The sequence below is a fragment of the Neoarius graeffei genome, chromosome 21 (assembly GCF_027579695.1).
Source record: "Neoarius graeffei isolate fNeoGra1 chromosome 21, fNeoGra1.pri, whole genome shotgun sequence".
Lineage (NCBI taxonomy): Eukaryota > Metazoa > Chordata > Actinopteri > Siluriformes > Ariidae > Neoarius > Neoarius graeffei.
Window position 1 is genome coordinate 36,293,486 of NC_083589.1, and position 18,732 is coordinate 36,312,217.

Here is an 18,732-nt window from a genome sequence, read left to right on the forward strand (position 1 = left end):
ACACAATGCTGAGGTTTTTAAATAACATCCACCATGTTTATATTTAGCTAAGTTTACACACGGTTTAGTTTAAAGCTTTTTTTTTTTTTTTTTTAAATATTTGCGAGCCATTTTCACCCATCAGGTCCGTGAACTCTAATAAACGGGAGAAAAACACTGAATACCTGAAACACGTTCCGGTTGTAAAGCTGGTAAACGCACATAGTACTACGAGAAAGATGTCACTGGTTATTAATGACTTTTGTTATCGTATTTATATTGTTTCATAATGTAGTAAATAGTTCAGCAGTATACACTAAAAACAAAGAACTGTTTCAGTTTCCTGTCGGACAACGTTTTGTGTTGGACCATAAACATGGCGGCGCGCTGGATGAGAACATGACACTTTCTATAGTACAGCTTGTATTCTACAGAAATAAAACGAATCATCTGGTATTAGTGTCAGTGTCATGGGTGTAGTGAGACATGTGGTGTGTGCCATGTCAGGCGGGGTGGACAGCTCTGTCGCTGCACTTTTACTCAAACGAAGAGGTGAGAAATCCGTCAGTGGTTCTGATGCTGATGATGAGAGAGCACAGGTTCCCAACTCTGGTCCTGAAGTAACCCCTGTCGTGCACATTCAGTGTTGTCCCTGCTCTAACACACCCGCTTCCACTCAATAAAGGCTGTTTAATAGCTCATTCATTACATCAGGTGTGTTAGGAGTAGGGAAATCCCTAAAACACTGAGAACAGGGGAGACTCCAGGACCAGAGATGGGAACCTGTGACTTAGACAATATGCTGCAAGTACTACTGTATATAGTGATTGAAATAGAAAAGAAATCATGATAACATTTTGACAATACCATTAATCAATATTTTTTCCTGAGAATATCTCATTATCTCTAGCCGCTTTATCCTGTTCTACAGGGTCGCAGGCAAGCTGGAGCCTATCCCAGCTGACTACGGGCGAAAGGCGGGGTACACCCTGGACAAGTCGCCAGGTCATCACAGGGCTGACACATAGACACAGACAACCATTCACACTCACATTCACACCTACGGTCAATTTAGAGTCACCAGTTAACCTAACCTGCATGTCTTTGGACGAAACCGGAGTACCTGGAGGAAACCCACACGGACACCATGCAAACTCCACACAGAAAGGCCCTCGCCGGCCACGGGACTCGAACCCGGACCTTCTTGCTGTGAGCCGACAGCGCTAACCACTACACCACCGTGCCATCCTCCTGAGACTATCCTGTGCATAATAGTTCTTTAATAAGATCCTAGAGAATGAGAAAATGCCAAATGAATGGAGAGTGTGCTAGTCCCAATATACAAGAATAAGGGAGATGTACAGAGCTGCAGTAATTACAGAGGAATAAAATTGATAAGCCACACCATGAAGCTATGGGAAAGGGTATTGGAGGTGAGATTGAGAAGAGAGGTAGCAATCTGTGAACAGCAGTACAGGTTTATGCCAAGGAAGAGCACGTCGGATGCAATTTTTGCTTTAAGAATGTTAATGGAGAAGTACAGGGAAGGCCAGAGAAAGCTACACTGTGTGTTTGTAGACCTGGAGAAGGCATACGATAGAGTGCCGAGAGATGAGTTATGGTATTGTATGAGAAAGAGTGGAGTGGTACAAGACATGTATGAGAACAGTGAAACAGCAGTGAGGTGTGCAGTTGGAACAACTGAATGGTTCACGGTGAAAGTGGGACTCCATCAAGGATCTGCTTTGAGTCCTTTTTTGTTTGCCATAGTGATGGATAGCTTGACGGACGAAGTGAGGCAAGAGTCACCATGGAACATATGTGGTGAAAGTAGAAAGGAGGTTGAGCTGGGTTTGGAGAGATGGAGGTATGCATTTGAACGAAGAGGAATGAAGGTGAGCAGTAGCAAAACAGAATGCATGTGCATCAGTGTGAATAGGGATGAGAGTGTAGTGAAGATGCAACAAGTAGATGTAAAGAAAGTTGGTGAATTCAAGTACCTGGGGTAAACTGCGCAGGAAAACGGGGGCTGCGGTAGTGAGGTGAGAAAGAGAGTGCAGGCAGGGTGGAGCAGTTGGAGAAGGATTTCGGGAGTCATTTGTGATAGGAAAGTCCCAGCAAACGTGAAAGGTAAGATGTATAAGACAGTAGTGAGACCAGCTGTGATGTATGGATTGGAGACCGTACCCTTAATGAAGAGACAGGAGGCGGAGTTGGAGGTGGCGGAGTTGAGGATGTTAAGGTTTGCGATGGGAGGTTGGACAGGATAAGGAACGAGCACATCAGAGGGACGGCACATGTGGAGAGCTTGGGAATGAAGCTAAGAGAGATGAGACTGAGATGGTATGGGCACATCCTGAGAAGAGATGCAGAGCATGTGGGAAGGAGAATGTTGAGGATGGAGCTGCCAGGCACACGAAAATGAGGAAGGCCAAAGAGGAGATACATGAATGCGGTGAGAGAGGACATGAAAGTGGCAGGTGTGGTAGAGAAGGATGCGGAAGACAGGGAGCAATGGAGACGAAAGATCCGCTGTGGCGACCCCTAATCGGGAGCAGCCAAAAGAAGAAGAAGAATTCTGTACATAATAGTGTCTTACTAAACGATTAGGAGAAATTAGACAATGCCATATACAGTGACCTCCACAATTATTGGCACCCCTCATTAAGATATGTTCTTAGGTTTCTAATAAATTCATTTAAAAAAAATATATATATATATAGGACAACAATGCAAAAAAAAGAGAAAAATCCAACCTTTAATTCAAGTGCATTTATTCAGTGGGAAAAAAGATCCTAGATTAAGAAATAATTCTTTTACGTGAAATCATGTGTTCCACAATTATTGGCACCCCTGATGTTAATACTTGGTACAACTCCCTTTTGCCAACAAGACAGCACTTAATATTCTCCTATAACATTTTACAAGATGGGAGAATACAGAGAGAGGGATATTCGACCATTCCTCTTTGCACAATCTCTCTAAATCATCCAGAGTCCTGCTTCCTCTCCTATGCACTCTCCTCTTCAGCTCATCCCACAGGTTTTCAATTGGGTTGAGGTCTGGGGACTGAGATGGCCATGGGAGGAGCTTGATTTTGTGTCTGGTGAACCATTTTTGTGTCGATTTGGCCACATGTTTAGGGTCATTATCTTGCTGAAAGACCCAGTGACGACCCATCTTCAGTTTTCGGGCAGAGGCCACCAGATTTTGATTTAAAATGTCCTGGTATTTCAAAAAGTTCATGATGCCATCCACCCTAACAAGGTTCCCAGGGCCTTTGGAAGAGAAACAGGCCCACAGCGTCACCGATCCTCCTCCATACTTCACAGTGGGCATGAGGTGCTTTTCCACATACTCATCTTTTGTGTTACGCCAGACCCACTTAGAGTGTTTGTTACCAAAAAGCTCTATCTTGGTCTCATCTGACCAAAGCACACGGTCCCAGTTAAAGTCCCACTACCGCTTAGCGAACTCCAGACGTTTACGTTTATGCTTGTAAGTGAGAAAAGGCTTTTTCTGTGCATGCCTCCCAAACAGCTTGTTGGCATGTAGATAGCGCCTGATGGTTGTTATGGAGACTTTGTGATCCCAAGATGCTACTCTTTGATGCGATTCTCTAACAGTGAACGGAGAACTTTTTACTTCTCTTCCCATCCTCCTCACTGTGTGTGATGGCAAGATAAACTTGCATCCTCGTCCAGGCTTGTTTGCCACTGTTCCAGTTGTTTTAAACTTCTTGATGATTCCTCTGACTGTAGATATGGGCAGGTGTAGGCGAGCGGCTGTTTTCTTGTAGCCATCGCCTGACTTATGAAGGTCGACACACATCTGCCTTACTTGAATGGTGTGTTCTCTCGTCTTTCCCATGTTGAAGAGTGGATAAGAGAAATAGGCCTCTGTGTCACATCATATTTATACCCCAGGGAAACAGGATGTGATGAATTCCTAATTAAAGGTTCCTAGATACTCTGATCAACTTTATAAACTACAGTAGAAATGACAGAAATGCTTCAATTACATTTATTTTCTAGGAATTGTTATGGGTGCCAATAATTGTGGAACAGCTGATTTTATGAAAAATAATTATTTCTTAGTCAGGAATTTTTAATTTTTTTTTAAATTCATTTGAGTTAAGGGTTACATTTTTCTACAGTTTTCAGTGTGAGATTATGCTTCTGCAATAAAAACTGAATTTATTTTAAGGCTTTTAACACATCTTAACCAGGGGTGCCAATACTTGTGGAGGGCACTGTATAGTTTATTTTGCCTTCATAGCAAAAACCATATGTAAAACATATTTTCAAAAAAAAAAGCTCGATAGCAAATCACAAAAGTATGTGTTGTGAGCAGATAATGAGATGAGATGAGTTTCTGTTTATTTTTTGATAAATTAATGCAACATTAACTTCCCACTAATACAGAAAATGTATATTTTTATGCTATATACTGTCGAATCTCTGTGTTATAGAAGGATTTGGGACATCTACATAAAAATATATGTTGTAATTACTACATTTGTATAAGATTTTAGTGTATCAGCAGTTCAGTAGGGGCGGCACAGTGGTGTAGTGGTTAGCACTGTCGCCTCACAGCAAGAAGGTTCTGGGTTCAAGCTCAGTGGCCAGTGAGTGCCTTTCTGTATGGAGTCTGCGTGGGTTTCCTCCGGGTGCTCTGGTTTTCCCCACAGTCCAAAGACATATGGTTAGGTTAACATGGGGCAGCCATGGCCTGAGCAAGGCACCTAACCCTCAACTACTCCCTGGGCACTGTAGCGTAGCTGCCCACTGCTCTGGGTATGTGTGTGTGTTCACTGCTTCAGATGGGTTAAATGCAGAGGAATTTAATTGTGCTTGAGTGTACGTGTAACAAAGGTTTCCTCTTCTTTTTGATGTGGTTCATATATTTATAACTTACTTACTTTAGGTTACCAGGTTACGGGAGTGTTCATGAAGAACTGGGACTCTCTGGACGAGAGGGGAGTGTGCACCTCAGAGAGAGACTGTGAAGATGCCTATAAAGTATGCCAAATGCTGGATATACCCTTCCATCAGGTCTCCTATGTCAAAGAGTACTGGCATGAAGTGTTTAGGTATGGTACTGCATTGGTATTTTTGACAGCTGAACTCGAGTGCAGTCCTGTATATCAGGCATCCAATACAGTTTGGTTATTTGTGAACCACTCTAAAATACGTTTATTCAACTGTGTCCTCATTCACTTAGCATTATTGTTTTATATTACCTCTGCTAAGTTTGCTTTCGGCTCCGTTTGTTTGTTTGTCCGTCTTCGTTCGAACAATTGATTAGATTTTGATGCAAATCTAGATATGTACAGTTAGGTCCATATATATTTGGACACTGACACAAATTGTTTTTTTACCTGTTTACTGAAACATATTCAGGTTATAGTTATATAATGGACATAAAGTCCAGACTTTCAGCTTTCATTTGAGGGTATCCACATTAAAATTGGATGAAGGGTTTAGGAGTTTCAGCTCCTTAACATGTGCCACCCTGTTTTTAAAGGGACCAAAAGTAATTGGACAATTGACTCAAAGGCTATTTCATGGGCAGGTGCGGGCAATTCCTTCGTTATATCATCCTCAATTAAGCAGATAAAAGGCCTGGAGTTGATTTGAGGTGTGGTGGTTGCATTTGGAAGATTTTGCTGTGAAGAAAACATGCGGTCAAAGGAGCTCTCCAATGCAGATGAAACAAGCCATCCTTAAGCTGCGAAAACAGAAAAAACCCATCTGAGAAATTGCTGCAATATTAGGAGTGGCAAAATCTACAGTTTGGTACATCCTGAGAAAGAAAGAAAGCACTGGTGAACTCATCAATGCAAAAAGACCTGGACGCCCACAGAAGACAACAGTGGTGGATGATCGCAGAATAATTTCCATGGTGAAGAGAAACCCCTTCACAACAGCCAACCAAGTGAACAACACTCTCCAGGAGGTAGGCGTATCAATATCCAGATCTACCATAAAGAGAAGACTGCATGAAAGTAAATACAGAGGGTTCACTGCATGGTGCAAGCCACTCATAAGCCTCAAGAATAAAAAGGCTAGATTGGACTTTGCTAAAAAACATCTAAAAAAGCCAGCACAGTTCTGGAAGAACATTCTTTGGACAGATGAAACCAAGATCAACCTCTACCAGAATGATGGCAAGAAAAAAGTATGGCGAAGGCGTGGTACAGCTCATGAGCCAAAGCATACCACATCATCTGTAAAACACGGCGGAGGCAGTGTGATGGCTTGGGCATGCATGGCTGCCAGTGGCACTGGGTCACTAGTGTTTATTGATGATGTGACACAGGACAGAAGCAGCCGGATGAATTCTGAGGTATTCAGAGACATACTGTGTGCTCAAATCCAGCCAAACTGATTGGTCAGCGTTTCATAATACAGATGGACAATGACCCAAAACATAAAGCCAAAGCAACCCAGGAGTTTATTAAAGCAAAGAAGTGGAATATTCTTGAATGGCCAAGTCAGTCACCTGATCTCAACCCAATTGAGCATGCATTTCACTTGTTAAAGACTAAACTTCAGACAGAAAGGCCCACAAACAAACAGCAACTGAAAACCGCTGCAGTAAAGGCCTGGCAGAGCATTAAAAAGGAGGAGAAACAGCGTCTGGTGATGTCCATGAGTTCAAGACTTCAGGCAGTCATTGCCAACAAAGGGTTTTCAACCAAGTATTAGAAATGAACATTTTATTTTCAATTATTTAATTTGTCCAATTACTTTTGAGCCCCTGAAATGAAGGGATTGTGTTTAAAAAATGCTTCAGTTCCTCACATTTTTATGCAATCATTTTGTTCAACCCACTGAATTAAAGTTGAAAGTCTGAACTTCAACTGCATCTGAATTGTTTTGTTCACAATTCATTGTGGTAATGTACAGAACCAAAATTAGAAAAATGTTGTCTCTGTCCAGATATTTATGGACCTAACTGTATGTGGATCCAGGATTTTTTTTGTCTGTTCTCGACGTAACTCAAAGTAGTGAACAGATTTCGATGAAGTTTGATGTACAGCTTTAATATTATCTTAGGTTCAAGTGATTTGGTTTGGATGTTGATAATATGTGGCTTGGCGGAGGTATGGACTCTACCGAGTGATCTTCTAGCTGAATTCTATTTTTATTTAGTTCCTTTAATTAAGACTACGTTCAGACTGCAACCTGAAACGACCCATATCCGATTTTTTTGCCCATATGCGACCTGTATCCGATTTGTTATTGACAATCTGAATGACACAGATCCGATTTTTTCACATGCGACCCAGGCCGCTTGGATATGTGGTCCTAAATCCGATGCATATCCGATATTTTCACATGCGACTGCAGTCTGACCGGACAGGTCGCATTCATGCGACCTACACGTCATCAACAAGAGACAAACGTCACTATTCTGCGTTGGCTAATCCCGCCTCTTTGGTGGAAAACAACAACATTTGTACAGTTTTCAGAATTTAAATAGACTTTTATAGAATTGATCAAGCTAATGGTGGATTTGGTAGGGACCTGGATGTTGATCTGTTAGCCTGATTTAAATAAAACAGTTTCTATAACTGATTTATCACTTAAACCATCCTGTATTACAAGATTATAAGATTGTTCTGGAAATTTCCAGTAATTTGACACCTTCGGTCTCATTAGTCTGCTGCCCACATTAATCAGATTATTGTGTGAGTTCCGCCGCCGCCACAAAAACCACATCGCCAGGTCTCGCCTCATCTCCATAGCAAACTGCACTGGTGTTTCTGCACCTTGAGCCAGCGCTGAGAGAAGTTGCAGAATTCAGCTGGCTATAAACAATCTAAATAAATATTTATAAAAATGTAGAAAAAGTTTATTAATATGACGAAATAAATATGTGCAAATTATTAAGCCTGAATTAAGAGTTTGGTAATACAGCGGCCGTATCCCAAATGACTGCCTACTGAAGCTCGAGTGCACTATATAGAGTTTAAAAATCCATTACTTCCTAGTAACACGTAGTGCACTTATATAGAAATTAGAAAGACATTTAGGAGTCAACCCTCGTTACCAGGCTACACGTTTTCATTTCAGTTCAGAAACAAAAACACACACGAGACCTCACACTTTAACACTAACCAGATAATTAAACAAACAACAAAAAAAAGAAATCATTAAACTTGAAGAGTGCGCTTTTTTTTTTTGTTTACGTATTACGTAGATGTGCTTATTACGTGTCAATTTGCGCATGCGGGACACTTTTGGGTCGTTTTCCGTTCATATTGGAGATCGCATACAAGTCTCATATAATTGGTAATGTGAACGGCCTAACAAAAAAATCGGATTTCACAACAAATCGGATATGGGTCGTTTCAGGTTGCAGTCTGAACGTAGTGTAATACTCATTTAACACTTTCAGACTTTTTAAAAATAATTCATTTCATTCATTCTCTTTTTACTCTTGTCCTTTCATGGATAAAATATAAAATTACCATGCTCCAATTATTAAATATTTCTGTTCAAGCTGTCTGTCATCTTTTTTTGTCTTTTGAAGCAATCTTCTTCGGGAGTACCAGAAAGGCAGGACACCAAATCCAGACATAATGTGCAACAAACATATCAAATTCAAGCACTTCTATCAGTACGCAGTCAATAATTTAGGTGAGACTGCATATCTCGAATTCTTTGTGGTGATGTTGATGGCTGGTGATGAAAAATCTATACGTTTTGCTATGCAGTTGCTGATGCCATGGCAACCGGTCACTATGCAAGAACATCTCAGGAAGATGAGGAGGTTTTCCAGCAGACACACAAACCAGCTCCAGAGTTTATCTTCAGAGATCGTTTTGAGATCAGAAATCGTGAGTGTCTATGCGACGTCTGCAGGAACATTGCTTATTGCCCTACAGCATCTCTTTAGAGAATAGCGTGGGTGGAGTGTAAGTCAGTCCTGTGAGTTTATAAGGATGTCCTGTTTTCTAGCGGTGAGGCTGTACCAAGGTGCTGATCGCTTTAAGGACCAAACCTTCTTCCTCAGCCAAATCTCACAGGATGCCCTGCGGCAGACCATCTTCCCACTGGCTGGACTCACGAAAGAATTTGTAAAGAAAATGGCAGCCGAGGCAGGGTTTCAACACGTACTGAAGAAGAAAGAGGTGATACAGCATGATTACGGTAGAATTTCGGTCCTTGAGACATTTGGCATTTGATTTCTGACTTGAAAAAAAACCATGCAGAGTTTGCAGTGTGACCTGAATCACCGAACAGAATGTACTTCCTGTTTCTTATAGAGCATGGGGATCTGCTTCATTGGTGAGCGACATTTTGAGGATTTTATCCTCCAGGTATGTGGTTTTTTTTTTATTTTTTATTTTTACACTGTAGAGAAATACAATACTATCTACAGTCACAAACCCTGAGCCTGACTGAATGTGCAACTCTTCCTGTGACAGTATTTAGAGCCGAAACCTGGACATTTTGTCTCTATTGAAGATGGGAAGATAATGGGAACGCATGAAGGTATTTTCCACATATATATATATTATGTGTTGTATGAAGGTATTGGGCAGCACGGTGGTGTAGTGGTTAGCGCTGTCGCCTCACAGCAAGAAGGTCCGGGTTTGAGCCCCGTGGCCGGCGAGGGCCTTTCTGTGTGGAGTTTGCATGTTCTCCCCGTGTCTGCGTGGGTTTCCTCCGGGTGCTCCGGTTTCCCCCACAGTCCAAAGACATGCAGGTTAGGTTAACTGGTGACTCTAAGGCCAAGTTTACATTAGACCATATCTGTCTCGTTTTCTTCGCGGATGCACTGTCCGTTTACATTAAAATGCCGGGAAACGGGAATCCGCCAGGGTCCACGTATTCAATCCAGATCGTGTCTGGTCCGGTGCTGTGTAAACATTGAGAATACGCGGATACGCTGTGCTGAGCTCTAGCTGGCGTCGTCATTGGACAACGTCACTGTGACATCCACCTTCCTGATTCGCCGGCGTTGGTCATGTGACGCGACTGCTGAAAAACGGCGCGGACTTCCGCCTTGTATCACCTTTCATTAAAGAGTATAAAAGTATGAAAATACTGCAAATACTGATGCAAATACTGCCCATTGTGTAGTTATGATTGTCTTTAGGCTTGCCATCCTTCCACTTGCAAGTGATAAGTGATATGCGCTGGGATCACACACACAGCGGCTCAGTCCCGAATCACAGCTTGTGCACTTCACTCGCGCGCTCTGTGAGCTGCGCAGGGCCGGAGTGCGCACCCTCCAGAGGGCACTCGCTGTTCAGGGCGGAGTGATTTGGAGCGCAGGATGCCTGCGGAGCCGAGCGTATCCGTGTATTGGTGTTGCTGTGTGCACGCGAATCGTGTATTGGTGTTGCTGTGTGCACACTAATCATTTTAAAAACGTTAATCTGATGATCCGCTGATACGGTCTAATGTAAACCCCACCTCAGTTGAGCGTAGGTGTGAATGTGAGTGTGAATGGTTGTCTGTGTCTATGTGTCAGCCCTGTGATGACCTGGCGACTTGTCCAGGGTGTACCCCGCCTTTCGCCCGTAGTCAGCTGGGATAGGCTCCAGCTTGCCTGCGACCCTGTAGAAGGATAAAGCAGCTAGAGATAATGAGATGAGATGAGATGAGATGAGATGAGATGAGATGAGATGGTCTAAGGTCAAGGTCACTGTGAGGTCAAATGTCTGTCTGAAAACCTTGTGAACACAATATCTCCAAGGCAGATGAAAGGAATTTCACCAAACTTTCACCATTTGTGCATTTGGGGACAAAGATAAACTGATTCGATTTTGAGGTCAAAAGGTCTAAGGTCAAGGTCATCGTGAGGTCAAATGTCTGTCCGAAAACCTTGTGAACACAATATCTCCAAAGCTAATACAAGTAATTTCACCAGGTCAAGATTACTGTGAGGTCAAATGTCCGTCCCCAAATCGCAACTTAATAAGGCGTGTAGTCTTAATAAGGCGGAGGCATCCCCATCGTCGCCGTTGGCGTCGAGTTCTATCTAGTTCCTATTCTGATGTTTGAAGTGAACATTAACTGAAGCGCTTTATTTGTATCTGCATGATTTGATGCATTGTGCTGCTGTCAAGGGATCGGCTGATTAGAGAACCGCATAAAACAGCGGGTGGATGGGTGTCCCTAATAAAGTGGCCAGTGAGCGTATGTGGTTGTACCATTCGGTAGGTCTTGATGTCAGGGCAGTGACTCTAAAGAACAGGGCAGGTTCTGTATCATTTGAATGTAATTAGAAAATGTGTCCGAGGATGAGGAGGTCCATAGAAATACCATCTGACGATGCATGACATTACTGTTATGTGGTACGTTTTCCCCTCAGGTTGGTTCACGTTTACTTTAGGACAAAGAGCCCGGATAGGAGGGCAAAAAGATCCTTGGTTTGTGGTGGATAAAGACATCATGACCTGTGAAATATTTATTGTGAGTTATACATTATTTATTGCTCCTGGAACATTTTTGTTATGAAAAGGTCCAAAATGATTTTCTCTTTTAATCTAATTGATCCAACGCTCGTTCCAATTTTTCAGGGCCCTACTACCAACCATCCTGCCCTGTTACGAGACACACTACAGACAGATCGCTTCCACTGGATAAGTGGAGATCCTCCGGCTGAACTGATGCACACACAGATGATGGAGTGTCACTTCAGGTTCATCCATCAGATGCCTTTAAGTAAGTGAGAGAGAGAGAGAGAGAGAGAGAGACTTTATTTATAATGAGGGTAATACTAAATAGCAATGCTAATAAACTTGTGGCCGTCCCTAAAATAAATGTATACAATATAAACTATAAAAACTATATACACTAAATTACAATAAAAACCAGGGCTTTGAACCAGAATTTTTTTTCCTATTGGTTCGTTCCGAACAGAAACGGAATTTTAACGTTTCCGGTTTTGGGTTCCACCATTAAATAGACGTTCCCGAACCGGTTAGAACAAAAAAATTTCGTTCCCGGAACGGTTAATTACGTTCCCTGTCAGCTGTTTAACAAATGGCTATAAAATTATGTCTCTGTCTCATCCAGCTTAAGCCAAATGTAGGCTAATTCTATTACAACCTTCATTAAATAAGACAAGAAATAATTCAAAACAATTATTATTTCAAATGTTGGTGATTTGGATTCTCAGTATGTCTTCCCATCTACACAAACAGAAACAGTGCCAAAAATGAACGATAATTCGTTTAGTGTGTTACCAAAGGCTAGTCAGGCCCTATGCATTGATAGGCTAACAGAGGTTAACGTCATTTAATGTTCGCGAGCCTCTCATTAACGTGGACAAATATATTGATATCGTGTTTGAAATTGACGTTTTCGAATAACGAAAGACTGCAATATTTACCTCTTATTTAAGATGTGGAGACGTGATAGTAGTCCACCCTCCCGCTCTCTCCATTCAGTCAGCGAACGTCACACAGGAAGTGAACCCCAGCGGGTCATAGAAACTTGCGCAGGAGAAGAATGACTTTTTTATTTGTAGGCTACGGAAACTTTGAGGAACGAAATAAAAACCGGTATTAACCGGTTACCATTATTTTTAATAAGCGTTTCTGTTCCGGAACATAAAAAATAATAAAGTTTCTGGTTTCGTTTCTGTTCCATGTGAAATAGAAAAAGTTCCCGGTTTTCGTTTTCGTTCCTTGAACCGGTTCAAAGCCCTGAGAAAAACAATACGATAATCATATTAATAGATATAAATAAGAAACATTATTATAAAATTATATTACAAAATGATATAAAAGACGCTGCTCAGAAAATGCCCGCTCTCTGAGAGATTCCTTAAAGGGCATAAGCTGTTCAATTCGCCTTGTAGAGAGAGGGAGAGTATTCCAAAGGCGGGTAGCAGAAACAGAAAAAGTGCGCCCGCCTTCTGTCTCCCTTCTGTATTTTGGGCAGCGTAGATTAAGATCAGTATAGTGCGTGCGTCTTTTGTTGGCGTAGCTAACATAAAAAGTCATAAAATGTAAGGAATAAAACACATTAGGCTTTGCTGTTAAATAAAGGGAAAAATAATCAGAGACAGGGTTTTGTCATGCAGCCCGATGAAATAGAGGTGTTACTGTTACCTCCCCGAAGTTGCTAATTTTTCAGTAATTGCATATCCCCGTGTGCTTTATTCATTGTATATTCCTTGTACAGTACCATGGAAATTTTTCATTAAAATTTTTGTTAATTGTTGAATGGCACGGTGGCGTAGTGGTTAGCGCTGTCGCCTCACAGCAAGAAGGTCCGGGTTCGAGCCCCGGGGCCGGCGAGGGCCTTTCTGTGTGGAGTTTGCATGTTCTCCCCGTGTCCGCGTGGGTTTCCTCCGGGTGCTCCGGTTTCCCCCACAGTCCAAAGACATGCAGGTTAGGTTAACTGGTGACTCTAAATTGACCGTAGGTGTGAATGTGAGTGTGAATGGTTGTCTGTGTCTATGTGTCAGCCCTGTGATGACCTGGTGACTTGTCCAGGGTGTACCCCGCCTTTCGCCCATAGTCAGCTGGGATAGGCTCCAGCTTGCCTGCGACCCTGTAGGACAGGATAAAGCGGCTACAGATAATGAGATGAGAAACATGTCATGTGTTTTTCATTTATTCATTCATTCATTCATTGGTAGCAGATGCTTTTATTCAGAGCAACTTACAATTCAAGTAGGATCCATTTTGAAATTAGAGCTGAGCAGTTAAATATAGCGTTATCAGGAGGCCTAAAACTTTAGCACAGTCGTGAGTAGTGATTTTTTTTTTAAACACAATATTATGATTAATTGTGAATCCCATTATAACGTTGTGTCTGTGTGTTTCTCAGCTCCCTGCTGTGTGACTCTGAATCTGGATGGATCAGTCTGGATCATGACAAAGCAGCCACTGAGAGCACTGACCCCTGGACAGGTAAATGAAATGATAAACTTTACTGTATGTATTTTACATTAATGAATTCCAGGCCAGATTTGAGTCTTGCATAGAAATAGACCATCTGATTAAAATTTTACAAGGTTGACGTTTATTCAGCCCTGATTATAGTAAAAAGTAACTCTGGATGAAAATATTATAATGTTACCAGGTTTATTCCTTAATTACGAGCGATTTCATAAATCAATCTGATCTTTTAATAAGCTACACTCAGTGGCCACTTTAATAGGAACTTGTTCTTGATTCTAATGGTGATGATACACGGGGCAACTTTTTGGGCAATGTTGCTGAGCAATGTTGCTGGCAACGGGCAACTAGGTGAGACACAGGGCAACTTTTCAGGGCAACTAACAATGGGCAACAACAGTTAGCAATGGCAGTTTACAGTTAGCTAAAAAAAATCGATGTCTTAATTTTTGCTGTGACCATTTAATCAAGCTGTCTGTTGTTTTTTAGAGCTTTGGTGAGGTAAATTCCTCCATATAGAATATTAAAATAACTTACCGGCATAAAAACAGATGAGGAATCTCTCCATCTCTTCACTCCACTGACACTGAGCGGCCGCCATATTTGTTTGAAATTTCTGATCCGAACCTCACCGGAGGTCACATGACTCGATACTCGCGTTCTGATTGGCTTATCTCAAAAAGTTGCCAGAGATTATCAAAACCATTCAGAAAGAAACAATGTTGCCCAATCTCAATAGAAAAGAGTCAAAACGCAATTGCCCAGCAACATTGCTCGGCAACATTGCCCAAAAAGTTGCCCCGTGTATCATCACCCTAAGAGTGGAACCCAGTGTGGTCTTCTGCTGTTGCATGCTGAGATGCTTTTCTGCTCACCACGGTTGTAAAGAGTTGCTATGAGTTGCTATATCCTTCCTGGCAGCTCGAACCAATCTGACCATTTTCCTTTGACCTCTCTTATCAACAAGGCGTTTGTTTCCGCTCACAGAACTGTCGCTCACTCAGTCTCATCTCATCTCATTATCTGTAGCCGCTTTATCCTGTTCTACAGGGTCTCAGGCAAGCTGGAGCCTATCCCAGCTGACTACGGGCGAAAGGCGGGGTACACCCTGGACAAGTCGCCAGGTCATCACAGGGCTGACACAGACACAGACAACCATTCACACTCACATTCACACCTACGGTCAATTTAGAGTCACCAGTTAACCTAACCTGCATGTCTTTGGACTGTGGGGGAAACCGGAGCACCCGGAGGAAACCCATGCGGACACGGGGAGAACATGCAAACTCCGCACAGAAAGGCCCTCGCCGGCCACGGGGCTCGAACCCAGACCTTCTTGCTGTGAGGCGACAGCGCTAACCACTACACCACCGTGCCGCCTCACTCACTCAGTGTTTTTTGTTTTTCGCACCATTCTATCTGTGTAAACTCGAGAGACTGTTGCATGTGAAAACCCCAGGAGATCAGCAGTTTCTGAAATACTCAGACCAGTCCATCTGGCTCAAACCAACACCCAACCCATGCCACAGTGAAAGTCACACTTTGAGATGACAGTTTATTTTTCGCATCCTGATGTTTAAAGTGAACATTAACTGAAGCTTTTGATTTGTATCTGCATGATTTGATGCACTGTGCTACTGCAGCAGGTGTATGGGTGTTCCTAATAAAGAGCCCAGTGAGTGTCCAAATGTTTTTTTTTTTGTCCTCAAAGCCAGTGTACTATATTTACAGACAAGTGATGTTTTTATTGGTAATTTATTACAGGAAGAATAATCCTAATCTATAATATCCACTCAGTGATCAGTATGTGTATGTCTCTTGCAGTTTGCAGTGTTGTATAAGGGAGATGAGTGTCTAGGCAGTGGGAAGATTATTCGACTTGGCCCCAGTGAGTACACCCTCCAGAGAGGCCGCAGTCAGCAGCCACTAGAGCCAGCCGGCTGAAACGAGCCAGAAACACGTACATTCACACGCTACCTCTCAGTGCATTCTCACCCACGTCTGAAGACCAGCACAAATAAGTGGACTTTTGAAATATTTGTGGACAAATTCAGTATTTATACATGCTTCGAAAGAATTGCAAAGAGCTTAATAATTTTAAAATTGATAAAAATCTGATGATGGAATCTATCCAGAATGCTACATGCTATAGTATGCTGTGTAATATATATTACCCAGAGTGCTGTGTAATATCGCATTCTACCCAGAATGCTACATGCTATAGTATGCCGTGTAATATATATTACCCAGAGTGCCGTGTAATATCACATTCTACCCAGAATGCTCCATGCTATAGTATGCCGTGTAATATATATTACCCAGAGTGCCGTGTAATATCGCATTCTACCCAGAATGCTACATGCTATAGTATGCTGTGTAATATATATTACCCAGAATGCTGTGTAATATCGCATTCTACTCAGAATGCTACATGCTATAGTATGCCGTGCAATATATATTACCCAGAATGCCGTGTAATATCGCATTCTACCCAGAATGCTACACGCTATAGTATGCCATGTAATATATATTACCCAAAGTGCCATGTAATATCGCATTCTACCCAGAATGCTACATGCTGTAGTATGCCGTGTAATATATATTACCCAGAGTGCCGTGTAATATCGCATTCTACCCAGAATGCTACATGCTATAGTATGCCGTGTAATATATATTACCCAGAGTGCCGTGTAATATCGCATTCTACTCAGAATGCTACATGCTATAGTATGCCGTGCAATATATATTACCCAGAATGCCGTGTAATATCGCATTCTACCCAGAATGCTCCATGCTATAGTATGCCGTGTAATATATACTACCCAGAGTGCCTTGTAATATCGCATTCTACCCAGAATGCTTCATGCTATAGTATGCTGTGTAATATATATTACCCAGAATGCCGTGTAATATCGCATTCTACCCAGAATGCTACATGCTGTAGTATGCTGTGTAATTACAGATTGTAATTACACGGCATTACAGATTGATGTAGCATTCTGGGTAGATTCCATCATCAGATTTTTATCAATTTTAAAATTATTAAGCTCTTTGCAATTCTTTATTTATATATATATATATATATGTACTGCTTGTCCTATGTATAAGACCATTAATTTAAAAGTAATGTAAAATGGCTACCATCCTACCTGTCATATAAGACTATCTAAATTGAAATTCATTAAATTTTTTTGCACAGATACTTTAATATTTGTCTTGCATGTTTATTGAAACACTTCCTCAGAGTTGTTTAGTGTTTAGAGGTTGATACGATACTTGATTTGGTGATTGTATTGCCCCTGAGACTTACCTATTGCTTTAGGGAAGAAAAACAACCCTACGAATTTATTCTGATCTTAAATAGATTTTGATTTTCCTTAAAAACAGGACCTGTGCAGAGGTTTGTAATGGAGCATGGAGTCATGTTAAAATGAACAATGTTGTACTGGGCGATATAGTTTTCTCTCTTGGCCACTAGAGGGCGCGCTGAGCTTAACCAGTCGATAATGAATGACCAGGTTCAGATTGTCATCAGTAGACAGTTATCAGTTTACATTTTTTTTTTCTCCCATACAATTTTCATTTTTAGTTCATTAGGTAATTATGTTTAGGAAAGACTTATTCATATTAGTTTTACTTAAAAATAAATTTAATACATTTCTCTTTGGGCGGCACGGTGGTGTAGTGGTTAGCGCTGTCGCCTCACAGCGAGAAGGTCCGGGTTCGAGCCCCGTGGCCGGCGAGGGCCTTTCTGTGCGGAGTTTGCATGTTCTCCCCGTGTCCGCGTGGGTTTCCTCCGGGTGCTCCGGTTTCCCCCACAGTCCAAAGACATGCAGGTTAGGTTAACTGGTGACTCTAAATTGACCGTAGGTGTGAATGTGAGTGTGAATGGTTGTCTGTGTCTATGTGTCAGCCCTGTGATGACCTGGCGACTTGTCCAGGGTGTACCCCGCCTTTCACCCGTAGTCAGCTGGGATAGGCTCCAGCTTGCCTGCGACCCTGTAGAACAGGATAAAGCGGCTACAGATAATGAGATGAGATGAGACATTTCTCTTTGCCAAAATATTCACCATGTTTTGCTTAGAAAGTAGCAAAAAGACATTTTATTTACTTTAAATGTTCGTGATGGTTAATATGGGACGGTTAGGTTAATATGGGACGGTCTTGGGCTGAGGTGCCCTTGAGCGAGGCACCTAACTCCCAACTGCTCCCCGGGCGCTGTTAGCATGGCTGCCCACTGCTCTGGGTATGTGTGTGTGCTCACTGCTTCAGATGGGTTAAACGCAGAGAGGAATTTCACAAGTGTGTGATGAATAAAGTTGTGCTTTCTTTCTTTTCTTTCTGGTTGTTGTTCATTAATTGTTGGTTATTTCTTTTAATTTTAATGTTTCAGTTTACATTTCCCCACATTCAGTTGTTTTACGTTTCACGTTAGATTGCTGGAGTCTAAAAACATTCTGCCTTCACATTATCTCTTAATTTTCACCTTCTGCTGCTCTCCTTTTGACTGATTTGAACCTGCATTATATAAAAAAAATCATGTCAGCATAACTGTTAATTGAAGCATATAATTAGGTCTATTCAAAAATATTTCAAATGTGTATTTAAAGTGTACTTAGTACATTTCAGTCGAGCTTTGATTAAACTTAACAGGTGGTCCACTTAACAACAGATAAAATCTGTACAAATGTGAACTATTTTAAACCTAGCCAGCAAGGGCACCACTGACGACATTTTAACAGTCCACCATTGGTGCATTTAGGGCATTTAAACTTGGTGGAGCCAAGCGTGGTTAATGGACAATTTAGAGTCACCAGTTAGCCTAACTGTACGTCTTTGAACTGTGGGGGAAACCCATGCATACATGGGGAGAACAT

The 18,732-nt window shown here is 41.8% G+C and overlaps 1 protein-coding gene and 1 long non-coding RNA gene across 2 annotated transcripts; one reads left to right on the plus strand and one right to left on the minus strand.

The window, feature by feature from the left end:
- The first annotated feature begins 316 nt into the window (after positions 1-316).
- On the plus strand, positions 317-16,887 carry trmu (tRNA 5-methylaminomethyl-2-thiouridylate methyltransferase). Its single transcript, XM_060903053.1, has 11 exons — positions 317-531; positions 4,906-5,071; positions 8,521-8,627; positions 8,705-8,827; positions 8,949-9,121; positions 9,257-9,310; positions 9,419-9,485; positions 11,314-11,414; positions 11,522-11,666; positions 13,785-13,867; positions 15,680-16,887. The coding sequence occupies exons 1-11, from the start codon at positions 450-452 to the stop codon at positions 15,797-15,799; spliced, it is 1,221 nt and encodes a 406-aa protein (XP_060759036.1). The 5' UTR covers positions 317-449; the 3' UTR covers positions 15,800-16,887.
- LOC132869713 (uncharacterized) lies at positions 11,522-14,576 on the minus strand. Its single transcript, XR_009651003.1, has 2 exons — positions 14,393-14,576; positions 11,522-11,660 (listed from the first exon to the last, which is right to left on the minus strand). It is a non-coding gene; the product is annotated as an uncharacterized LOC132869713 (long non-coding RNA).
- Positions 16,888-18,732: the final 1,845 nt, after the last annotated feature.

Coding starts and splice junctions, on each gene's coding strand:
- trmu (XM_060903053.1), top strand. CDS start 450: ATGGGTGTAGTGAGACATGTGGTGTGTGCCATGTCAGGCGGGGTGGAC. Junction 532..4,905: donor ACTTTTACTCAAACGAAGAG/GTGAGAAATCCG, acceptor TACTTACTTTAG/GTTACCAGGTTACGGGAGTG. Junction 8,628..8,704: donor GTACGCAGTCAATAATTTAG/GTGAGACTGCAT, acceptor TTTGCTATGCAG/TTGCTGATGCCATGGCAACC.